General features: G+C 50.9%; 2 protein-coding genes across 7 annotated transcripts in view; one reads left to right on the plus strand and one right to left on the minus strand.

Moving 5' to 3' along the window:
- Positions 1–13539, minus strand: part of LOC136401470 (zinc finger protein 7-like) — a 35736-nt gene extending 22197 nt beyond the window's left edge. The window contains exons 1-7 of one of the 6 annotated variants that reach the window (XM_066379783.1): positions 13405–13539; positions 12203–12424; positions 12059–12103; positions 11536–11662; positions 8572–8688; positions 4384–5835; positions 4068–4224 (exon numbers count right to left, since the gene is read on the minus strand). In XM_066379783.1, coding sequence (XP_066235880.1) covers positions 4068–4224; positions 4384–5835; positions 8572–8688; positions 11536–11662; positions 12059–12061 — 1856 coding nt within the window. In that variant the 5' untranslated portion in view covers positions 12062–12103; positions 12203–12424; positions 13405–13539. Of the gene's footprint in view, positions 1–1390; positions 5836–6600; positions 6720–8571; positions 8689–11535; positions 11663–12058; positions 12104–12202; positions 12425–13404 lie in introns of those variants that run through there. The other 5 variants (XM_066379775.1, XM_066379776.1, XM_066379774.1 and 2 more) reach the window with 5 other exon arrangements.
- An 8222-nt stretch (positions 13540–21761) lies between these two features.
- Positions 21762–24259, plus strand: RPL8 (ribosomal protein L8). The gene is made up of 6 exons (XM_066379826.1): positions 21762–21833; positions 22073–22219; positions 22299–22440; positions 22675–22893; positions 23754–23869; positions 24063–24259. Exons 2-6 carry the CDS (start codon positions 22082–22084, stop codon positions 24219–24221), a joined length of 774 nt encoding a protein of 257 aa, XP_066235923.1. The 5' UTR covers positions 21762–21833; positions 22073–22081; the 3' UTR covers positions 24222–24259.
- Positions 24260–25446: the final 1187 nt, after the last annotated feature.

The following is a 25446-nucleotide window of genomic DNA, read 5'->3' on the forward strand; positions in this document are numbered from 1 at the left end:
CCTGGGCTTGCCTGGTCAAGGCACATATGGGAGTTGATGCTTCCAGCTCCTCCCCTCATCTCTCTCTGTCTCTCCTCTCTCTCTCTCTCTCTGTCTCTCCCTCTCCTCTCTAAAATGAATAAATAAAAAATTTAAAATTTTTAGAAAAAAAGAAAAAAAAATAATAATAATAAGTCTGACCTGTGGTGGTGCAGTGGATAAAGCGTCAACCTGGAATGCTGAGGTTGCCGGTTCAAAACCCTGGACCTGCCCGGTCAAGGCACATATAGGAGTTGATGCTTCCTGCTCCTCCCCCCTTCTCTGTCTCTCTCTCCTCTAAAATGAATAAATAAATTTTAAAAATATTAAAAAAAAATAATTTTCAGTCATTGAAATTTTCATGTCACAAAATACTTGTTTTCAACCATTTAAAAACCATTCTTAGCCTGACCTGTGGTGGCACAGTGGATAAAGCATCGCCTGGGCTTGCCAGGTCAGGGCACATAGGAGAAGCAACTACTATGAGTTGATGCTTCCTGCTTCTCCCTCCCTTATCTAAAAATCAATAAAAACAAAAAATTAAAACAAAACAAAACCATTCTTAGCTCCAAAACCAGGTGGCAGGTAGGCGACATCTCTGCTACATCTCCCTGAGCCCACCTGTCGCCAGGCTGCAGAGGGACTGTCCACCCTCACTGTGGTTGGTCACCACGGACCTGGACTTGAGAGCAGAGGTGGCCTTTCCCACCTTTGACCCGGCCTGCACAGGCCTTGCTCAGAGAACAGTGCCCCTGGAATAGTACCTTTCAGTGTGTTGACCTTATTTAGGTATCTGTGGAAGCCCTTGGTGATTGTTCCTCTTCCACGGGTCTCTGACTTCTCAACTTCAAAGCCTGGATACTTCCCAAATACAACATTCATTCATTCGACAAACACTTCCTGGGCTATGAGTGCAAGTCACACATACTAGGGATACAGGGTGTGCAAACCCACCTGGGCTCTGCTCTCCTTCCCAACACTTGGGGAAGCTTCTAGAAACCTCAACATAGTTACAACCCAATGTCATATATCAAAGTTTAATAATTGAGAATGAAAGCAATTTCAAGTCAAGATTATAGGTTTAATTTATTGACTCCAAAAGAGAAGTCCAAAGTATTTTAAAACCTACTCTGGATCAGTTCTATTTACTGAAGCCCAAATTGGGAAAATATAGCTTGAAAGTAGAACAGAGTATTCCAAAACTTGTATAGCCCAGGGCAGCCCACGACCCCTCCGCTCTGCAGGAAGCTTCAGCACACACAGCACTCTCTCTGGGTTCCTGGGACCTCACACCTACACAGTAGTTTGAACTGAAAGTGTCCTGCCCAGTGGCCCACTATTGACACACATTTTTTTTTTTTTTAATTTTAGAGGAAGAAGAAGGGAGGACAGAGACAGGAACATCGATCTGTTCCTTTTTGCGCCCTGACAGCAAATCAAACTGGCAGCCTCTGTGCTTCAGGACAAAGCTCTAACCAACCGAGCCCTCTGGCCAGAGCTGGTACCTTTTTTGCATGGATGCAGCTAAGAGGCTCTTCCTGTACTGCAACTGGTGTTCTCAACTCGTGTAGGGACCTGGGGTTACTGCTTTGAATTCTCAGTTGTACTGAGACATTTTAGTGAACAAACCACACTACCAGTTGAGAAGAAATATAATTTCTCAAAGGCTTGAGAGCATGAGGATTTTTTAGAAATTATCATCATCATTATTATTATTTTGGAGACAGGGAGAGACAGACAGGAACATCAAACTGCTCCTGTATGTGCCATGACCAGGGAATCAAACCAGTCACCACCATGCTGTGGCACGATGCTCCAACCAAGGGAGCTGACCGGTCAGGCCTGGCATGAGGGTTGTACCCAAGTTAATGAGGCGACATAGGCCATGTGGTGAACTGGGCACTTGATGAGAAGGCAGCAGAGGCAACATGCACGGAAGTGGGCCGGCCGGTAACTGTCAGCTTTATTTGGTCACACTGAAATTTGACTTCAATATAATTTTCCAATGTCACAAAATAGTCTTGTTTTCCCCCCAACCATTTAAAAATTTTAAAACCATCTTTAGCTCTGATAAAAGGTAAACTGAGGTACATTAAAATTGCAACAAGTTCACTTGAGCAAACATGGATTGGAATGGGGCAGCACCAGGCCGAGCACTCCGCAGAGGGGACCTCGGAGAGGTTTTCAGAGAAGATGCATTTGCAAAGCACAGAAATTATTTGACTGGCTACAGCTAAGCAGCTGCCTTATTTGGGAAGACTGGTTGGCTGTGACGGGCATTTACAGGAACTGACTGGCTTAGGCTCTTGTCTGCTTGGTAGGTACTGAGGAGTTCAAGACACCCAGTCTAATGGTGTGTGTTTGGTCAGTATAACACGTAGAAGCAGGCCACAGACGGGGTGTGGCCCATAGGCCACAGTTTGCCAGCCCCTGATCCAGGACTACACGTGTCCAGAGAGAAGGTGCTGAAGCAGATTTAAGGTGGAAGCCTCATGGCCTACAGTTACTGTCAGGAAAATGAAAGCGTATTATGCGGAGGGTGGCGTCTGGAGGAGCCCATATCGCCTTCTCCCTCTTTGGCCGTCGTGACCCAGGAGGCGGCAAAGGAGGTGGGGTCCGATGAAGAGGCCCTCCAGTGCAAGACAGCACCAAGTGCCATGAGATGGCAGGAGTGTGGCCTTTCCACTCAGGACCTTGGCTCTCATCCAATTGTTGGGTGGCCAAACATATTTGTGGCCCTTTCAGATTGGGCCCACCTGTCCAGGTATGCCAGCAGTGACCACCTGGTTGAGCAAAGCCGCTGAGGTGGGGACACCTCAGCATAACCACCTCTGCACAATGTATAGATGTTCCTGGTCCCCTGGAGCTGAGCCTTCCAGACACAAATCCTGGGTGGAGTAGGGACTGGAAAGACAGGCACACTGAATTCACAGGTCCGGCACCAGGTGGGGAACGTGTCAAATGGTGGTGCTGGGGAAGCAGCAGCAGCTGGCAACCGGGATGACCGGCTGCAGGGTCGAGACCCCCACCGCGTGCTGGGAACAAACTCATGGACGCGATCATCTCACTCTGCTGCTCCCAATGCCACCAGAAGCTCAGGAACCTCCTGGTGCAAACACAGGTCACCTGACACAAATCCATCATCTGCTAGAGCCTGTGCCACACACAGCAACTGAGGCACCAAGGTCTCTGGGCCCCGCCCACAGGCTAGACCAAATCAGTGTGATGGTGACCCAAATCAAGTGTGACAATAGACCCTGGAGTGACCTATGTCCCTCTGGGCTACCTGTCCACATGTGGGAGAAAGAGGCCTCTCCACCAGGATGGGGGTCTCTCAAATACTGCTCCTTTGATTACGGCAATGACACGAAAGGTTGGCAGGTCTCAAGTGGGTGACCCTGGGCAACAGCCTGGTGAATAGGACTTCAGGTCCCTGGACTCATTCATGGCTGATGAGTCCAGGACCATGGACAGGGCAGAGGTCAACACTGAAGGTCTGCCTCATCCTGTGGCCTCTGGGCCTCAATTAGATGCTCTGAGACAAGTGAATGGACATAGTTCCAGCCTGTCAGATTGACCAGTGTCTGACCCATGTGGAAATTCAAGTTGACCCTGGGTGGCTCCAGGCTTGGGAAGAGGTTAAAAGACAAGTCAGGTGAAGGCAGAGGGGATTTCAGGCACTCCCCTTCCGGACTTACACACACACCCGAACTCACACACCTTCCTGCAGAAGCCGGTCTGAGTAACTGATGCTGAAGACACTGAGCATCTCATCCAGCAGAGCTCCCAGGGTTTCTCAGGCCTCAGACACGGGACGTGGGATCTTCCCCTTGTGCGCTGACACAGGCTTTACCGAGGGGGGTAAGGTCACCCATTCCAGCAAATAAACACACACTTTGTATGCATGTGGGTATTCTTTCTCAAGAGAGTGCTTATGAATCTTGACCAGCATTCTAACTAATCAGTATCAGTGATCCCATATAAAATAAGTAGGTTAAGGCTGTGGGTTCATTCCCACTTACACACATTTACAGAGGTGAGTGGTCTACCCCATATGAATCTTCTGATGCTGAGTGAGCCTGGAGCTCCGATTAAAGGCTTTGCCACATTCGTTACATTTATAAGGTTTCTCTCCAGTATGAATCCTCTGATGTATAATCAGATGCGAGCGCCATCTGAATATTTTCTCACATTCGTTACATTTGTGTAGTTTCTTTACAGGGTTAACTTTTTTACGGCTCACATGGGTAGGGCCCTCCAAGGTACCCCCATATTCGTGGTACCACTGGGCTCGTGTATGAATCCTCTGGTGCTCAATGAGGTATGAACTCCGGCTGAAGGCTTTCCCACACTCGCTGCATCCATAGGGCTTCACTCCAGCATGGATGATCTGGTGCTGGAAAAGGGTGGAGTTCTGACTGAAGGCTTTCCCACACTCACCACATTTATACGGCCTCTCCCCAGTGTGGACCCTCTGATGGATCGTGAGCTGCGTGCTCATGCTGAAGGCTTTCCCACATTCCAGGCACTCGTAGGGCTTCTCTCCCTTGTGGATCCTCTGGTGGTAAATGAGGCTTGAGCTCTGGCTGAAGGCTTTTCCACAGTCACTACACTCATAGGGTTTTTCTCCGGTGTGAATTCTCTGGTGCTGAATCAGGTGTGAACCCTGGACAAAGCCCTTCCCACACTCATCACATTTGAATGGTTTTTCTCCAGTATGAGTTCTTTGGTGGCGAATAAGCCGTGAGCTACAACCAAAGGCTTTCGCACAATTGTTGCATTTATATGGTTTCTCTCCAGTGTGAGTCAGCTGATGCTGACTAAGGCGAGAGACCCACCTGAAAGCTTTTCCACACTCATCACACTTAAATGGTTTCTCTGCAGTGTGGATTCTCTGATGGGACACGAGGCTGGCACCATCCAGGGTTCTTGGAACTGGGGGCTTCTCCCCAGTGTGCATCCGCTGGTGCTGAGCCAGGGTTGAGCTCTGGCTGAAAGCCTTCCCACAATCCTGGCACAGGTAGGGCCGCTCACCAGTGTGAGTCCTCTGGTGCCTGACCAGCTGAGACTGCTGGCTGAAGGCCTTCCCACACTCACGACAGACATATGGCCTCTCTCCCGTGTGTACCCTCTGATGGTGAATGAGGCTGGAGCTCTGACCAAAGGCTTTCCCACACTCTTCACACCTGTAGGGCTTCTCTCCAGTATGAATTCTTTGATGCTGAATAAGTTTTGAGCTCAGGCGAAAGGCTTTTCCACACTCGATGCATTTGAATGGTTTCTCTCCAGTGTGGATTCTCTGATGCTGATTAAGCTGAGAGCACAACCTGAAGACTTTCCCACATTCCTCACACTCATACGGCTTCTCTCCACGGCAATTACTTTGATGCTCCCCCTGTAAGCAATCAGAGAACTTTTTTTGGCACTCCTGACATCTGTTAGGTTTCTTCTGTATGTTAACTTCCTGAGGCGGAGCCGTGACTCTGAAACCCCTGCCACACATGTCACATCTTGGGGACATCCCATCTGCAGCACTCCCCTGACTTCTGTCAGGCTGACACCCCCAGCTGCCATGCCCCTGCTCATCCTCCTTGGCAGAGGTCTTCCTGGGAGTCACAGTCCCTGGCTGCAAACAGTGTTTCTGGAAGAGAGAGCTTGGCTTACTCTCTGGCCAGGCCTCAGATTGAGAGTTATCTCCGAAGCCAGGACTTTGAGGAATATCCTGTTGGAGGGGTTTGACCATCGCTGCCAGGGACTCCGATTTCAGCATGTACACATCCTCACAGGCCTGCTCACCTTCAGTGCTAATCACAGCATCTGAAATACACAGAAAGAACAAGGCTCCTTGCCTGACCTGTGGTGGCGCAGTGGATAAGGCATCGACCTGGAGATGCTGAGGTCGCCGGTTCGAAACCCTGGGCTTGCCTGGTCAAGGCGCATATGGGAGTTGATGCTTCCAGTTCCTCCCCCCTTCTCTCTACCTCTTTCTCTCCTCTCTAAAAATGAATAAATAAAAAAATATAAAAAAAAAAAAAAAAAAAAAGAACAAGTCTCCTTATTGTGAGCTCAGAGAAGGGACAAGGCAAAGACACTATGAAAAGTTGACACCTTTGCCAATTCTCAAAATTTGCTTTCATTCAGACTTTTTGCTTTACACATTCATTCAATCATACTGTACTCAGCTGAGTGCTAACAGCCACCTTCCCACGACATCCACTTTCCCTCTGGACTTGCCACATGAGCGTCAGCCTCCTTGCTACTCTGTAATCCCAGGAAGCACTATTGCTGGACTCAGACCCTGTTGTCCCTAATCACATGCAAGGCCATAGCCCGACAACTGCTATCCCACAGTGAAACCCAGGGCCCAGTGACAGGGCTTTGCTGGCTCCTCACATCGGTGCTGTCCCAAGCTATGGCAGGTGACCCATCTCTCTGTCAGCCCTGGAGCAAGGAAGGGCTGCATGTGCTAAGCATCTGTGCACAAAGACAGTTCCCGCTCTCTCTTACACTAGTCTTCATGACAATACAATGAGGTCAATAGTGGATAAGTGGCTTGTGGCTCAGAAAAGTTAAGTAACTCACCCATGGTCACACAGCTAATGACTCAGGAATGGACCCAAGTCTGTTCCCCCAAACACATACTCTGTCAATGTCTCTGTACCCTGAAGATGCGAGACATCTTCTGCCTGGTCCTGTTTCTCTTTCTCTGCACAAACACAACCTTGGCAAATCTGCTCCTTCAACAGAGCAGGAGCAACCAGAGATGAGAAAACAGAGGAGTACTGCTCTCCTCTGCCTGCTGCTTCAATGCAAAGGCCCCTACGAACAGTCAAAACAAAGCAGTTGGGGATGCCTGCACCGCCGGACCAGCCAGAGCCCCAGACCTCCTGCTGTGGGTAAGTGGTCACAGCATTGCTGCAGGATGAGGACACCACAAACCCACGCGCTGCCCTGGAGTCCACCTCCCTCTCTCCTGCAGCCAAGTCTGAAGCAGCAGTTGTATCGTGAAGGTCTCGCCTCCCTACGTGTCCTGCCCCCCCCAACATCAGCCTTCCACAGCCCGTAGCCTCCTATCTGGTTCAGTGTGCACACCCTCCCTTCAGGCCCATTTGACACCTGTGCACACACGGCACAGCCTATCCCTTCCTGTCCCCATTTACCAGTGACTAACCCTTCCTGTTGGTCTGTAAGAGTACACAATGTAGCTCTGCTAGCTCAAGGCCACACCTCTAGGATGACTCCGCCCCCCAGGGGGCCTTGAGTCCCAGGACAGGGGTGGCAATGGTGGGGTAGCTGCAGAACCCGCCCTCTTCTGCCATCTAGAGAATCCTGGGACATCAGGGGCACCAACCAGCAAGACACATCTCTGGCATTTGTATTTTCTTTTTCTTTAATTTTTTTTTAATTTTTATTTATTCATTTTAGAGAAGAGAGAGAGAGAGAGAGAGAGAGAGAGAAGGGGGGAGGAGCAGGAAGCATCAACTCCTATATGTGCCTTGACCGGGCAGGCCCAGGGTTTTGAACCGGCAACCTCAGCGTTCCAGGTCAACACTTTATCCACTGCGCCACCACAAGTCAGGCGGCATTTGTATTTTCTAACCCATCTCACAAATGTTTATCCATGAGGCTGTCCTCTGTCCTGTGTCCTCAGGTCAGTGAGCAGCTCTGTCTCCTCACAGAAGGACCTCCTTGTTGCCTCACCACTAAGAGAACTCTTTGTTGCATGTGAACCACCAAGGAGCGCTGCTAATTCCAGCTGGTCTCTGGCCACAGCGCCCTCCTTGGAATCTCCCCCACCTTGGAAATGTTCCGTGGGGGCTGGGTTTTAATTGGTCTGGTCAATCCCTTTTACTGCTTCATGAGAAGGGTCAGAAAGGGGACTGAATAGGAAGGCCCCTGTTATAGCCTGAGTGTGCCCCAAAAGAGGTGTGCTGAAGCTCCAGCCCAGATCTCAGGATATGAACTGTTCATAAACAGGACCATGCAAACGTAATTAGGGTGCAGTCACATTGAAATGTAGAGGTTCCTGACCCAGTATGACTGGCGTCCTTATAAAGACAGAGATGGGGGAGGACACACTGTCACAAGGGAGGAGTGGGCGGTACGGCCACAAGATGAGGAGCACATGGAACCACCAGAAGCTGGAAGAGCCAGAAAGGGTCCTCCCCCACAGGTTCAGAGGGAGCATCACCCTGCCGATGCCTTGATTTTGGACCTCTGGCCCCAGCCAGGGCTATGAGACATTAATCTCTGTCAATTTAAACGCCCGGTCTGTGGTGCTTTGTTACGGCAGCCTCAGAACCTGGCCTGAGAAGCTGTGGGTACCCAGGGCCCAGAGGTGTTCTGCAGGGAGCGTGACCGTCCCAGGAACGTGATGTTCACCTGAGAGGCTGCTCAGAACCAAGCTTACTGTTGACCTTACATCCATGTGCTCAGTAAGAGTATTGGTGAGATTAGACACGGAATAAAATGTGGTTTAGAAACAAAGTCTCAGGGCGATCCCTAGGGTCCATCTTCTGGGCCCAGGTTCTCTGCCACAGGCCCAAGCCTCACCTGTCCGGGGGGTCCTGGGCGCCTCTCTCCCCTCTGTTCCCTGCAGGTCGAGAACCCATGGCTCCTGCCCCTGCTCCAGCCGGGAGATCAGTTCAGGCTTGAGAAGCAGAAATCCTGCTGTCAAGGTGAAAAAGGAAACCACATTGGCATTATTGTGGCTGCAGCTCAGGGCTCAGTGCCCCCTGGTTTCCAGAAGTAAAGGGGCAGGGGTCCTGCAAGGGCACAGGCAGAATCTCTGGAGGGAGCAGCACAGGGTGAGGATCTAGGCACAGGGGCCTCTCTGACTGGTTCTGTCCAGCTCCTGAGACTGGACAGTGAGGGATGCTTCGATTCCCACCCTGTTCTCTTCTGCTTCAAGCCCAGGTCCCCAGGAGACCCTGTCACACAAGAACAGGCCGCTCTATCCCAGAAAGAGGAAATCCAGGCACTGCCAGCACACCCCTCATTTCAGAGGGCAGGTTTGTGCCAACAGGCAGAGGTAGTTAAGAAACAAGACAGGAGCGCATGACCTGTGGTGGTGCAGTGGATAAAGCCTAGACCTGGAACGCTGAGATCGCTGGTTCAAAACCTCGGCCTTGCCCGGTCAAGGCACATACAAGCAGCAACTACTAGTTGATGCTTCCTGCTCCTCCCCTGTATCTTTCTCTTTCTCTCTAAAATCAATAAAATAAATCTTTTAAAAAAAGAAAGAAAAGAAACAAGACAGGAGCATTTGACATCTTGCTTCCCAGCATATGTCATCAGTTTGGCTCAAACAAACTTTAACAACAACAAAAAAAAACCACACACACAAAAAAACAACAAAAATAGACCGATGAATGAAACAGACATTAAATCAGAAGGCACTGGCCTCACCCAGGTGCCCCCAGTCTTGCATTCTTGCACAAAGCCCAGCCAGACGGGGGCGCAGTGCGGAGCTGTGTTGGCCACCTGGCACTCCTCTGGGCCACCAGCCCCGTGCTGTGGGGCAGCAGTGTGACGAGCTCCCAGCCCATCCAAGGGCCCTGTGGTTGGAGCTTCCCTCAGGTTTCCAGCCGTAAGGGTAAGAAAGGCAGTGGAGAAATCACAGGTCGAAGGCCTCAGGAGCAGGCAAACCCTACACTGAACAGGAAACACGTTCTCTCCAAGAACACATGAACATTCAGAGAAACACGGCCAGCCATGAAGGGCTCACAGTGTAGTCCAAGGACACCAGAACACAGAAATCATGGTGTAGTCCAAGGACACCAGAACACAGAGAAACGGAAATGAAATGGGGCATGAAAGTAACCACAACAGGTAGCTCAAAACTATTAGCCACTGGGAGACTCAGTAATGAATTACTAACAAGCAACTGTATTTATTGAGTCAAAACTTGTAGAATGCAGCTACAACAGCACTTAAAGACAGAAATTTACATTTTTAAACATATTTACTAGAAATAAGAACAGTAAAATGCAAACAAGGTAGATTAATTTAAAGAAATTGGGAACAAAACAACACAGCAAACACAAACACAAAGGGATAAAATAATCAAGGCAGCCTGACCTGTGGTGGTGCAGTGGAGAAGGACCAACCTGGAACGCTGAGGACACTGGTGTGAAGCACAGCCTTGCCCAGTGGTCAAGGCACATACGAGAAGCAACCATGAGCTGATGCTTCCTGCTCCTCCTACCCCCCACCTCCCGCCTTCCTCTCTCTCTAAAATCAATAAATAAAATCTTTAATAAATAAATGAAAGGCAGGAGGATTCAGTGAAACAGAGAATAAGGAACCACGCACATCACCCCCCAAAAGTCAAACAAAACCAAAGCTGGATCTTTAAAGACATGAGTCAATAGTATTGGGATGAAATTGATCAAGATACTGCCAAAAACTTACATAAGAAAATATCCATAAACATAATGGGGGTGTTATAAACAAATACACATTAAAAACTGAAAACCCAAATGAACAGATGAATTTGAAGAAAAACTAGGAACGACAACAGTGTCACAAGGAGAAATTCATACGCTTGCCAGACCATCGAGCATGAATGAAAAGGCTTCCCTCAGGGCACAGAAAGTTCTGCCAGCCTGACCTGTGCACAGTGGACAGAGCATCGACCTGGAATGCTGAGGTCGCCAGTCTGAAACCCCGAGCTTGCCTGGTCACGGCACATAACACAATCAACAAGCAAGCAGTGCACAACTAAAGTGAAGCAACTACGAGTTGATACTTCTCCCTCTTCTGCTTTCTCCTTTCTCAGTAAAATCAACAGAGAGAATCTTTGTTTTTGTTTTTTTGTTTTTGACAGGGACAGAGAGAGAGTCAGAGAGAGGGATAGAGACAGACAGACAGGAATGGAGAGAGATAAGAAGCATCAATTTATTTAATTATTTACCATTGTGGAATTTTAGTTGTTCATTGATTGCTTTCTCTTATGTGCCTTGACCAGGGGGCTACAGCAGACCTAGTAACCCCTTGCTCAAGAGAGAGACCTTGGGTCCAAGATGGTGATCTTTGCTCAAACCAGGTGAGCCCGCGCTCAAGCTGGCGACCTCAGGGTCTCGAAACTGGGTCCTTGGTGTCCCAGTCCAACACTCTATCCACTGCGCCACCACCTGGTCAGGCTAGATAGAATCTTAAAAAATAAAAAAAGTTATACCAAATACCTGAAAAGTTCAATTAATTCCATCTATATAAATTCCTCCAGAAGTTAACAAAAACAGCAAAAGAGCTATTTCTAGTTTGAATTCTATTTCTTCCAACAAGTTAATCTGTTAGCCCAAACAAAAAAGGAGGTTTCCATTACCTCCCAGAAGTCCATTGCCCTGTGAGGATTAAACCACACGATATGAGCCAAGCTCATCCCTGTCTGGCTCACCATGACCCGTCCTGGAGTCAGGACCTGAACACAGCTTCATGTCCCCAGCTCTGATAGAGGCCTGTCTAGGTAGGTGCTGACCGATGACATAGGGAGGGGGCACCGAGGTACAGCCTCACCGAGTCCAGCCACACTGCTGTGGTTCTCCAGCATCACCTCCTTGTAGAGGGCCCTTTGGCCAGGGTCCAGACACTGCCACTCCTCCCGTGAGAAGTGCACAGCTACATCACCAAACGTCACAGCCTCCTGAAAGGACACAGACCAGCACCCAAGGGACCCCTGGGTGCCAGCCCCATTCTGGCGCCGCCTCATGGTGTGTCTCAAATACATGTGCCACAGGGTTGGGAGAGACAGTCACCAGACCCCTCCGGCTCTAAAATCCAGGGGAAGGGTGGTGTGCAGGAGAGGAGGGACCCAGACCGTGGACCTACAACCCTCCTCTCAAAGAGTCTAAGGTGGGCTCTAGTCTTAGCAGGGGTTTGCTCACTACCTTAGGGATTGGCATGCCTGAGTCTGGCAAGAGCCACCGTGAGGAGTTGAGGCAGGATCTAGGCACAGGCCCAGTGGGCAGGGTGGGTACCCAGAGGAGGAGGCAGGGCCCTCACAGGACAAGTGAAGGAATAGAGGCAGTCAGATTCCTACCATGAGGCTCCGTGGATGGGAATCAATGTGCTCTAGCCGAGAGACCTGTTCAGTTATGAAAAGGTCAGAGATTAGGATGCTGGCGGCCCCCCACTGCTGACTTCCAGGCTAATCCAGGAGGCACTGTGTTCTGCCATCCTTTACCTCCACCCTCAGATCTTCTCTGGCAGGTACACAGGGCGGAGCCAACGCAGCCACAGCACTTGAGCATCTGCCCACCGAGGTTTCGTTCACCTTTCAGAGCGTTGGGTGGTTGTCAATCACTCCATGAACACTTAAGAGGTCACTGCTACTTGTGCCAGGTGTCCCATCGATGCGATGCCGCAGTGCACAAGGCACGGTGACTCTGCCTTCACGAAGCACAGTCTAGTGGAGGGAAAAGTTAAATAACCACACAAATAAGTGCAAAATTACAACCATGACAGCACCAAAGTACAAGGAACACGGAAAACATTTAAACTAGGAAAACTTGCCCTGGCCAAGTAACTCCATTGTGGATTCAATCCCTGGTTGGGCACATATAAGAAGCATAAAATAACAAAGCAACGTTCATTTCTCTCTGTCTCTCCTCTTTCTTCTCTCTCTAAACCTAACAAAATAAAGTAGGAAACCCTAACTTAGTCTGATGGATCACTTGCTGGAGGAGCTAACAGCGATGTGCAAAGGGGTTGAGGCTGGAAGGAATGGGCTGAATGAGCCCGTGGGGCTCGTGGGGCTGGATCACAGGTAGCAAGGGGGAAGAATGGGGTGACTACACTCAGGGTAAGTAGCCGGGAGTCTAACAATGAATTGTTAGAAAAAGACGAGTGGATACTGGAATTCCTCTGTGTTAACTTGGCCCCCTCCCCACAGGTCCCGATGGTAAATCAGAAGGAGAAGCGGGCTTCCTCGTGGAGCTTCTGGGTCAGAAAGTGCTTGTGAACGAACGTGCGCCCCAGGCCGTGCACACAGCGAGGCTGACTGGGCAGAACAGACATTCGGACACTCGGGTGGATTCCCCCACCTGGGCCTTGCCGGGAGGAGGATCCCGCCAGGGCTGGGTCCTGGTCTCCAGTAGAGAAGCGGCAAGAGCACAGCCTTTTCAGCCACTGTCACTGAGCGCAGGTCTTCAAAGGCCGTGGGAGGGGGAAAGAGGGCCCGTGCTGGAGCCCGTGGGACTCGGCCAAATGCCTCCCACCTCCGCGGACAAGGCGGCCGCGGCTCCGACACCTCCTCGGCCGAGCGATCACGGCCTCTTCAAGCCGCCCGCGCCACCCGAGCTTCCCCGCCCAGAGCCCGGAGGAGGGAAGATGCCGGGCCCTGCCCTGAGGACTCCGCCCGAAGGCGCGGTCGCCCTATCTACTCACCCTCCCCGAGACCGCGGGAGGCTCAAAACGCACGACGGAGCCAGGAACGGGCCTCGACGCCCCGCGGCTGCTCCGTCCCACAGACTTCCGGCCCTTCTGGGCGGCTTGGAGGCTCAGCCATCTCAATGGTTCCCAGCTGCTCCACGCGGGCCCCGAAGAAGGGGCGGGACCAGAGTGAGGGGAAAGGACAAAGCCCAGGGAGGGCGGAGCAGAAGCCTGGGTGGGGCGGGGCCAGGTTCCAGAGGGGGCGGGGTCCAGTGAAAGGGCGGGGTCAGAGTCCCTGGATGGGGCGGGGCCGGAGCCGGAGTGTGGGGAAGCTGGAGAGCAGGGAAATTCTCTTGTATGTAAAGTCTCACTCTATTTTGTGGTTTAAGGAGAATAAAATTTACAGTGATTTTTTTTTGGTAATTTTTAGAGTACGGTTATTAAAGCTGTGAGACAATGAAACAAGGAAGGGCTTAGGATAGAAGAAGTCACAGGGCCTGACCAGGCGGTGGCGCAGTGGATAGAGCGTGGGACTGGGATGCCGAGGACACAGGTTCAAGACCCCAAGGTTTCCAGCTTGAGCACGGACTCATCTGGTTTGAGCAAAAGCTCACCAGCTTGAACCCAAGGTCGCTGGCTCGAGCAAGGGGTTACTCGCTCTGCTGAAGGCCCACGGTCAAGGCACATATGAGAAAGCAATCAATGAACAACTAAGGTGTCGTAATGTGCAACGAAAAACTAATGATTGATGCTTCTCATCTCTCCGTTCCTGTCTGTCCCTAGCTATCTCTCTCTCTGTCTCTGTAAAAAGAAAAAGAAGTCACAGGAAAGCACTTCTGCAGGGCTGCTTCCACTGGCTGAAAAGTCGCCTGAAAGGGCAGGACCGAGGGGGGGGTGAAGGTGGAGGGGTCTGGGAGGCCTGATCTGTGGCTGAGAGGACAGCGCAGCCAGGCTGCCTATTCCTTCCCAGTCAGGGTCGATCTGAGAAGCAACCAATGAATGCACAGCTAAATGGAACAAGGTGATGCTTCTCTCCTTGTCTGTCTGTCTCTCTCTCACACACACACACCCCTCTCTCTCTCTCTTTCTCCCTCCATCGCATCCCCCCCCTCTTTCTCTCAAATCAATGGAAATTATTTTTTAATTTTTAAAAATCACCTGCTGCCTGACCTGTGGTGGCACAGTGGATAGAGCGTCAACCTAGGACACTGAAGACCAGGTTAAAACTCGACGTTGTGGGCCCTGGCCGGTTGGCTCAGTGGCAGAGCGTTGGCCTGGTGTGCAGGAGTCCCAGGTTCGATTCCCGGCCAGGGCACACAGGAGAAGCACCCATCTGCTTCTCCACCCCTCCCCCTCTCTTTCCTCTCTGTCTTTCTCTTCCCCTCCCGCAGCTGAGGCTCCATTAGAGCAAAGATGGCCCGGGCTCTGGGAATGGCTCTGTGGCCTCTGCCTCAGGCGCTAGAATGGCTCTGGATGCAACAGAGCGACACCCCAGATGGGCAGAACATCGCCCCCTGGTGGGCATGCCGGGTGGATCCCGGTTGGGCGTATGCAGGAGTCTGTCTGACTGCCTCCCCGTTTCCAACTTCAGAAAAATACAAAACAAACAAACGTAAAGCAAAACTCGAGGTTGTGGCGCAGTGGATGGAGCCAGATTGGGATGTGGAGAACCCAGGTTCGAAACTCCGAGGTTGCCAGCTTGAGCGCGGGCTCATCTGGTTTGAGCAAAGCTCACCAGCTTGGACCCAAGGTCACTGGCTTGAGCAAGGGGTGCTGTAGCCCCATGGTCAAGGCACATGTGAGAAAGCAATCAAAGAACAATTAAGGTGTCGCAACAAAAAACTAATGATTGATGCTCCTTATCTCTCTCCGTTCCTGTCTGTCTGTCCCTATCTATCCTTCTCTCTGACTCTCTCTCTCTGTCTCTGTAAAAAATAACAAAGGCCTTGGCCGGTTGGCTCAGTGGTAGAGCGTCGGCCTGGCGTGCAGGAGTCCTGGGCTCGATTCCCAGCCAGGGCACACAGGAGAAGCGCCCAATGCCGGGGTCCAGCCCCGGGGGGGATCCAGGGGTCCCACAGGAGGAGACGGCGTCGGCGAAATCCAGTGAGAGAGCCGAATTCTTTTCTTTCTCTTTATTCTGTAGTTAGCATTTACTGCCAGGCATCTCTACCAAATGCTAGTACAGCTCCTTTTTTATACACACACACCAAGTTACAATTACATGGTATTAATCATTGCTTCTGTTTCACTATGTTTACATGTTTCCAGATAACAGTTAATTTATATCTATAAACTACAAATCAGGTGGCAAATCATTCAAAGTACAATTAAAAAATAACTTGAATAGCGATAACATCGGTAAAAGCTTTTAAAGGATTAGTACTAACTAATAACTCAACTTTATTGTTGTTGTGAGTCAAGGGGCAGAGAGAGATTAACAGACAAAATCATTAAGGACTAGCAAATGACCACCGCTTGCTCAGGCAAATGGCCTTGAGTTTATGCAGTGTCCTAACTTTCCTCACAAGATAACAAAAGGCTTGCTTATTAAGAAATTGTCATAACATCAAGAGTAACTTTTGCTTAAAGATATATAGAGTGCACCTGCAAGATAGCTTAGTAGCAACATAATATCAGAAGGCATTAATTGCTATTGCTTCTATGGATTCTTCCATATTCCTCTTTATTATCTGAACGAAAAACCTTGGGAAAGTACATAAATCTCATGAGAGTGTCTCACTGAGAAAGCCCAGCAACTGCCTTCAGTCATAAAACAATTCTCTTAGCAAAACATTCTTTTCTTGCTGACTGCGTTCCCATCCCAGGCCAAGCAACGGGCCATTCCATAACACCTTACCTAAGATTCTATTGTCTAGTCAAACTTTATTTATTTACTATATTCACACACTAGTAAATTCTAACTATATTCTTCTTAGAGTGTTCCACTATCTGCAGATCAAATAAGCAAGAAGAAAGGAAAGTTTCTCTACTCTATTACATGAAAAGGCTAGGGAGGAAAAATGATGAATTAAGTGAAGGCCAAAAGGTGCTCTGTGCACAGCCACTGCCTTCTACCCATTCACAAGTCACAATCTATTCTTTCTAACATGATTAAGAAGAAATTCTCCTACAAACTTAACCCTTTACGAGGGATATCATAGCTAGCCTCTTATGTTTATGAGCCCAGTTCAAGGGGCTTACAGGCTTTTCTGTGGAACTTACACCTTCTGTCTCATTTCCAAAGAAATTACTACAAATCTACAGGGAAAGCACGGTACTATTATCCCTGTGCCATAAATAATAGCACACACCCAGAAAAGGGGGGAATATAAGGCCAGATTAATTCAAAAGATTAAAGGGGGAAGTGTCGTTGTGCCTTTCCTTGCGGTGACTTTGTCAACCCGCAGCTGTTGGTCTTACTGCGGTGACTCTATCTTCTTTTGCTGTGACTTTGTCAGCCAGCAGTTGTGGATCTTCTTCTGCTGTGACCTAGTTAGCCAGCATTAGTGGATCGGCTCCCGACAGCCCATCTGCTTCTCCACCCCCCCCCCTCCTTCCTCTCTGTCTCTCTCTTCCCCTCCTGCAGCCAAGGCTCCATTGGAGCAAAGATGGCCCGGACGCTGAGGATGGCTCTGTGGCCTCTGCCTCGGGCGCAAGGATGGCTCTGGTTGCGGCAGAGCGACGCCCCAGGTGGGCAGAGCACCGCCCCCTGGTGGGCATGCCGGGTGGATCTCGGTTGGGTGCATGCGGGAGTCTGTCTGACTGCCTCCCAGTTTCCAGCTTCGGAAAAATGCAAAAAAGAAAAAAAAATTTAAAAAAAAATAACAAGCAAAAAAACCCCCTGAGGTTGCGGGCTGAGCATGGGCTCACCAGCTTGAGCACAGGGTTGCCAGCTTGAGCGTGAGATCATAGATATGACCCTATGATCGCTGGCCTGAGCCCAAAGGTCATTGGCTTGAGCAAGGGGTCGCTGGCTCAGCTAGAGCCCCTTAATCAAGGCACATATTAGAAGGCAATCAATGAACAACTAAGGTGCTGCAACTATGAGTTGATGCTTGTCATCTCCCTTCCTGTGTCTGTCCCTGTTTGTCCCTCTCTCTCTCTCTCTCACACACACACACACACACACACAATATTTATATATATAATATATATATATATATCACCTGCTGGACAGCTCTGTTGGTTAAAACATCATCTCAAAGTACAGAGGTATCTGGTTCAATCCCTGGTTGGGGCACATAGAGGAATGGGTCGATGTTGCTGTCTTTCCTTTCTCCCTTCCTTTCTCACTAAAATCAATAAATAAGATTTTAAAATAAATAAAAAAATCAATCAGTTGCTGATTCCTTTCCACAGGCAGAAGTCTCAGGGAAGCCTAAGCTTTTAAAAGCCTTCCAATTGAGCCTGACCAGGCGGTGGCACAGTGGATAGAGCATTGGATTGGGATGCAGAGGACCCAGGTTCAAGACCCTGAGGTCACCAGCTTGAGCGCGGGCTCATCAGGTTTGGGCAAAGCTCACCAGCTTAGACCCAAGATCACTGGCTTGAGCAAGGGGTTACTCGGTCTGCTGTAGCCCCCCACCCTGTCAAGGCACATATGACAAAGCAATAAATGAACAACTATGGAGTTATAAAAGCCTTCCAATTGATTAGGTCAGGCCTGCCAAGAATATCTCCCTGTGAGTAATTTTTATTGATTGATTTGAGAGAGAGAGAGAGAGAGAGGAAGAGGAGAGAAATCAATTTGTTGTTTCACTTATTTATGCATTCATTGGTTGATTCTTGTATTTGCCCTGACCAGGATCAAACCCACAATCTTGGTGTATCAGGATATTACTCTAAACAACTGAGCTACTCAGCCAGGGCCAATTGATTACGTGCTTTAATCACATCTTCAAAATCAGCAGCACCTCAGTTAGTGTCTGAATACTGGAAAGTGTGTGAGCAGCAATCTGCTACCTCCCTTCCTTCCTTATAGCTGCTTCTCTGGAATCCACCTGAATAGAATCCTGGGGGCTGTAGTTCAGCCTACCATGTGCACACATCAAAAGCCATGAAGGCCTTGCTCTGGGAGCACTCTGCCACAGACTTTCTGGTGCTGGATGCAGGCAGACAGCTGGCTGCAGGCCATTCCACATGCTCGGCACCAGTGTGGCCTCTCTCCCTTGTGCAGCCCATAATGCTGGCTTAGGCTGTATCTCCTGCGGAAAACCTTGCTGCATTCTGTGCAGGAGAAGGACGTCTCCTCGGTGTGAGTCTTCTGTGCAGCATGAGGTTGGACTTTGCCACATTTCCTGCACCCAAAGGGCTTATGGCCATTGTTGAAGCCTCTGGTGCAGGAGGAGCAGGAAGTTGTGCTTGAAGGACTTTCTGCACCCCAATCACTGATGTGGCCTCTCCCCTGCCTGGGAACACTGTGCTGTGCTGGGCTGGGTGCCCTGACACCTGCCGGCCTTTCAGGGGCTCTTTGTGGCATGCATCCTGTGGTGTTTGAGTAGCGCAGACCTGAGGATGAAGCACTGCTCACACCATATACACCAGTATGGCCCCTCCCAGTTGTGGATGCCAGGTGCTGGTGGAGGGTGAATTTGCCTGCCTGGGAATATTCATGCACTGGTAGGGCGTGGCCCCAGCATAAGTGACCTGGTGCCTGAGCAGCACCAGCTATACCTGAGGGCCTTATTGCAAGCACACCCAATAAATGTCCACAGGGCCTGAGCCCAGCCATTCTTGCTGCCCGATACCCGGGGATGCCTCCCAAGGGCTGGAGGGTTTGCTTTTTGGACCCATTCTCAGGACTTGCCATTCAGTTCAAGTAACTCGAGGTTACCCTTGGGCAAGTGCCCCACAGTCCTATCTGCCCTAAAGGATACTCTCTTGGGAGAACACTCTTCAAGCCCAGTCTTCATCCTGGAATCTGGAAGAATGAACAGAACACAGAAGGAAGTTCTGACCTCTCTACTCACAAAAGGAAGTTAATGATTTGAAGACAGAATCTTTACGTCAGAGAAAGTAGAGAAGTTTTAGAATTTCTAGCGAGAAGTTTTTTTAAAAAAAAGGCTTTCGGTGACAAAGAGGAAGAAAAGGGGAGGTTAATAAGAGCTTAAGCACCATGGAAGGTGGGGTATTCCCCCAAGGCTGGTGCCTTGGGCACCAGCTAGGCCCAAGGACTGTGGGGCAGGGTGGGTGCCAGGGCAAGACTTGTGAGATGCCTTTCCTCTTCTCTCACCCAAAGTGCATTCAGTCAGCAATACATCCGGGTCCTGCCTTTGCAGGCCTAGTGGGCTGGAGGCTTCCTCCCCTCCCTTTCTGCAGTCTCTGCAGCCCTAAGCTCAGCACCTGGCATGCCTCACACACCTGCTGTCCTCAAACTTGTCCTGAAACCTTGAGGCACCAGGATGGACACTCATGCACTTGAATTCCTTGCACAGGTTAGTCCTGTGTGACCTTGGACTATAAGCAAAGCATTTAGTAGGAAATCTGTCCCTGCTGTGAGGAGCTAAATGTATAGCATGAGCACCCAGGGGCCTGCAAGGAGCTGTGAAAGGAGTGTGCAAGGAGTCTTCCCTGTGCCCTGCACTCACCTGGGCAGGAACTGGCCTTGGTTTCTGCATAATGAAGTCATAAGGCAGAACCAAGGCCCTTGACTCCTCCCCTTGTTCCAAGAGGGAGATCAACCAACACGGGTTTGGCAACAAGAAAGCCTACATGCAGGGAGAATAGCATGAGTTAGAGAGCAGGAGGGAGGAAGGACGCCCAAGTGTCTGGCTGGAGGCCTTGAGAACACCTGCTTTCCCCGGAGCAGGGCAACTGTGTGGCTATGGGAAGAAGAAGGGCCTTCCAGTTTTCCCTCCAGACACATTGGACTTCACATTTGGAAAGGAACCAACTCCCAATAGGTCTCCTGGAAGACGTAAGATTCTGTTGAGCTCAGCCCCGGTATCAACGGGCCTTCACCCAGTGAGGCCATATTCACATTGATCTCCAGCATCACATCCTTGTACAGAGCCTGCTGGTAGGCGGCTAGGCAGATCCATTCTTTAGGAGAAAACCTAATTTTTTTTTTTAGGATTTTTTTTATTGGTTGATTTTTGGAGAGGGGGAAAGAGAGAGAGAGAAAGGGAGAGTGAAAAAAGGGGGAGGAAGCATCTACTAGTGGTAGTTGCTTCCTATATGTGCTTTGATAGGGCAAGCCCAGGGATTCGAACTGGCAACCTTCAGTGTTTCAGGTTGACGCTTTATCCACTGCTCCACCACAGGTCAGGCTTAATTTTTTTTAAAATTTATTGATTTGAGAGAGAGAGATCGATTTGTTGTTCCACTTATTTATGCATTATTTGGTTGATTCTTTTTTTTTTTTTTTTTTTTACAGAGACAGAGAGTCAAAGAGAGAGAGGGACAAACAGAGAGAGGGACAAATAGGGACAGACAGCCAGGAACGGAGAGAGATGAGAAGCATCAGTTTTTCTTTGCAACACCTTAGTTGTTCATTGATTGCTTTCTCATATGTGCCTTGACCTTGGGGCTACAGCAGACGGTGTAACCCCTTGCTCAAGCCAGCGACTTGGGTCCAAGCTGACGCTCAAACTGGCGACGTCGGGGGTCTGGAATCTGGGTCCTCGCATCCCAGCCGGACGCTCTATCCACTGCGCCACCACCTGGTTAGGCTGGTTGATTCTTATATGTGCTCTGACCAGGGATGGTACCTGCAACCCTGGTATGTCTGGAGGACACTCTAACCAACTGAGTGCATGTCTTCACACACAAAGGCTTCCTGCAAGCACAAACCCTGCTGTCGGTGCAAGAGGGGAGGAAGCCATGTTAGACATTCAAGTTCTGAATGTCAGTTCTGGAGTCAAGGTCGTTGTCAGTGAAGTCACTGCTGGATTCCCAGTGCCCACACTCCCCAAGGGAGGGGAGTAATCCGGGAGATCTTCATGAGGATTGGGCGCCTCTCTATCCTCCTCCCGGCCCTGCACGCAGGACGACCCCACAGTGGTTGAATAATAAGCGGCCAGAATCAGACGGTCTGGGATCCCCGGCCTGGCCATACTATGCGCCTGCGCAAAAACCCCTAGGACAGCCTGACCTGTGGGGGCACAGTGGATAAAGCGTGGACCTGGAATGCTGAGGTCGCCAGTTCGAAACCCCAGGCTTGCCTGGTCAAGGCACATATGGGAGTTGATGCTTCCTGCTCCTCCCCCTGTTCTCTCTGTCTCTTTCCTCTCTCTCTCTCCCCTCTCTTTCTAATAAAAATTAATTTAAAAACAAAAACAAAAATCCCTAGGGCAGGAGAGGCGAGGTAGGCCTACAAGTCCCGGCGTGCCGTGTGCCGCGGCCGCGGTGCCTACCCGGAAGTTAAAGTGGCTTTCGACCCCGCCCCGGAAGATAAAGTAACTCGCAGGGACCGCGGAACCTCTTTCGGCCGCGCTGGGCAGCAGGTAGGCTATGTTTCTAGCGGGGCGACTCTCGTGTCATCCACCGCCATCCACCACCATCCGCCGCCCTGGGGCCCGCGGAGGACCCAGGCCGGCTGCTGAGAGGATGCCGGAGTGCACGGCCTGGGATGGGGGAGTGGCGGGGTTGGAGACTGGAGAGACGAGCCCGGGGAAAGGGCAGCCTGAAGCCGGGTGGCGGAAGTGCCTAGGCCGCCCGGTCGCTGATTGTGGGCTTCCTCCAGACTGCCGCCATGGGCCGCGTGATTCGTGGGCAGAGGAAGGGCGCCGGCTCCGTGTTTCGCGCGCACGTGAAACACCGCAAGGGCGCCGCGCGCCTGCGCGCCGTGGACTTCGCGGAGAGGCACGGCTACATCAAAGGCATTGTGAAGGTCCGGGGCGCCGGTCGGGGTGGGTGGGGGCACGCGGCGCCACCCCGGGACCCCGCGCTTACGCCTCCTTGCCCCGTAGGACATCATTCACGACCCCGGCCGCGGCGCTCCCCTCGCCAAGGTGGTCTTCCGGGACCCGTATCGCTTTAAGAAGCGGACGGAGCTGTTCATCGCCGCCGAAGGCATCCACACGGGCCAGTTTGTGTACTGTGGCAAGAAGGGTAAGTGTCGCGCCTGCTGTGGGTGCACGGGGTCCAGGAAGACACCTCAGCTGGTCAGCCCTGCTGCGCCGGATGTAGCCATTGGGGTTTCTGGAGAAGGGAGGAGACCAGAGGAGTATTGCGCTGGGTTTTTTTAGGGATGCTGGGTGGAGGGAGTGGATTCGGATTACCTCTATCAGTCGTTAAGACACCGATCTTACCATGCTCCCTGCCTCGTGTTCCTTTCCCTTGTAGCTCAGCTGAACATTGGCAATGTACTCCCCGTGGGCACCATGCCCGAGGGCACCATCGTGTGTTGTTTGGAGGAGAAGCCTGGTGACCGGGGCAAGCTAGCCCGAGCCTCCGGGAACTATGCCACCGTCATCTCCCACAACCCCGAGACCAAAAAGACCCGAGTGAAGCTGCCCTCTGGCTCCAAGAAGGTCATTTCCTCGGCCAACAGAGCTGTGGTTGGTGAGTGGCAGGCAGCAGTTGAATGCTGTGGCTCCCCTGTGAACAGCTAGCAGGTAGATCTGGGCCATAGAACCCAGCTGCCCACTCCACTAACGGGTAGTCTTTCTAAGCTTGAGCACGTAGGTAGTCTCTTGTGTTGTAATATTTGTAAAGTGGGCACGGTGGCACCTACCCCACTGCTGGTTGGGAGTTGAAGGAGACTAGGTTTAACTGACTAGGACTTGTCTGTATTTTTGCAAAACTTGGACTTGTGTGGTTTTTGTCCTTGCATTCATCTGTTAACAGCCTTGTCAGAAATGTGTGATTTCCCCTAAAATTCACCCAGTAAGTGCATTAGGAAGGATTTGCATCCAGATTTGTTCACTGTGCTGTTTTGGCAACACTTTCAATGCATTTGATAAACCTGGTCTTGCATGGGTGGGCCGGGGGAACTTATGGGAGCAGGGTTCACAGAATGAGCAAACTGGCTGAGATGTGGTAGAGTGGGTCAGCTGTCATGTTGGGGTTGGGGTTCGGAGGTTGAGTGACCTGCCCAGTGTCAGCCACGGTGGAGGGTGAGGGCTTCCCAGAGGACCTTGTATTGGGGTAGCTGTTCCAGATGATGTGGGCAAAGGTCTCGCTTGGCACCCTGTTGAGCCTGAAGAAACTTGTTGTCAGTTGACAGACTGCAAAGGGTCTTCCTGCTGGATGGTGGTGGCCAAGTGTTAGTGGGGCTTCTGTGAACCTCATGGTGACATGTGACAGGACAGAAAGAAGGTGGTCAGTGCAGTGGGTGAGGTGCTGATAAAGACTCAGTAGCAGATATTTTGTCTGCTGGGAGGGTGTGGCTTACCTTTCTGAAGTGCCTGATCTCCCCATAGGTGTGGTGGCTGGAGGTGGCCGCATTGACAAGCCCATCCTGAAGGCTGGCCGTGCCTACCACAAGTATAAGGCAAAGAGGAATTGCTGGCCACGTGTGCGTGGTGTGGCCATGAATGTAAGTGCCCCCGAAATAGGCAGTGGGGTGTTCAGGGTACAGGGACTGAGGATGGTTGGCCAGGTCCCTTCCTGGAATGTCTCCTTCCCTCTGTTGAGGGATGTGGTATGACCCTGTTGGCGATGGTTCACAGGCACAGACCTGTGCCAGGTTTGGGGTCGCTTCAACATTAACACTATTTCTCTGCCTGCAGCCTGTGGAGCATCCATTTGGAGGTGGCAACCACCAGCACATTGGCAAACCCTCCACCATCCGCAGAGATGCCCCTGCTGGCCGCAAAGTGGGTCTCATTGCTGCCCGTCGGACTGGGCGTCTGCGGGGAACCAAGACTGTGCAAGAAAAAGAGAACTAGGGTTGGGGGTTCAATAAAGCTTGTCCTCCTGCCTCTAAGCTGTTCCAGCCTGTGGTTTTAAGAGGGAAGGGTCTGGCCTGACCAGGTGGTGATGCAGTGGGTAAAGCTCGCACCTAGGACACTGAAGGCCCAGGTTCAAAACCCTGAGGTCGCTGGCTGAACGCAGGGTCATCAGTTCGAGTGTGAGATCATAGACTTGACTCCATGGTTGCTGGCTTGAGCAAGGGTTTACTAGTTTGGCTTGACCCTCTGGTCAAGGCATGTATCAGAAAGCAATCAATGAACAACTAAAGTGCTGCTACAACCAAGTTGATGCTTCTTATCTCCCTTCCTGTCTTAGTCTTTCACGTGGGGAGGGAAAAAAATAATGGTCCTGCAGGGAGGAGCAATAAGTAGAGGCAGCTCTGGAGAAGGAAGTGGGGGTCCTAGGTTCCATCGCCTGGGTTCTTAGTACCCTACTAACACCGAGAACACGGGGTTCTACACAAAGCAGGGAAGTCCACACTTGTGTTAATGGACTTGTTCTGAGCATTGGGAGAATCTAGGTGAGGGGGTGGATGCTTTTCAGTGGGTGGTGGTCTGAAGCCATGCATTGGACAGCAGGGGAACTCCTGTGAAGAGAGGGCTGGGAGGTTCTTAGAAAAAATGGGTTTCCCATTGGACCACAGCTGATGGTACCTTGTGACAGTTTAGTCAAAGATGATAGAACCAGAGAAGATGCTGTTGAGCAGACACCAATGTGAAAGTGGAGGCCTGTCAGGACTAGGGCATGCTCCGAAGAACCCTCAGCTGACTGGTGTCCTTGTGAGCAAGTGGAAGGTGCAGCAGGGCACAGGCAAATTTGGCGGTTCCCTGCTGGCTAGAAGGCACTGGCTGGTGGTCTGTGGTCACCTGCCTGAGTTATGTGTGAGAGCTGGTCACCTCAGAGCTGTTCGTGAGGCTGTGCTGTGCCTCCGCTGTCACAGGCCAGCCTGTCTTCAGTGTTAACCTCATTTCTAGTGCTCAGCCTTACTTTCTTTTGCCCCACCTGCCGCTGGCCATTTACCGCACCTGTGCAGTGACCACAGCAGGTTTAGGATCTCATGGGCAGAGAAGGCAGGAGGGCAATGTTTCTGGAGAAAAGAACATTAGTCCTGGTCACCTGGACGGAAACCTGCCTCAGCATTACTGCATCCTTTTGCTAGAGTGGTGGCCGGGGCCTTTGCCAAGAGACTGGCCATGGGGA

This window comes from Saccopteryx leptura, chromosome 3, assembly GCF_036850995.1.
Source record: "Saccopteryx leptura isolate mSacLep1 chromosome 3, mSacLep1_pri_phased_curated, whole genome shotgun sequence".
NCBI lineage: Eukaryota > Metazoa > Chordata > Mammalia > Chiroptera > Emballonuridae > Saccopteryx > Saccopteryx leptura.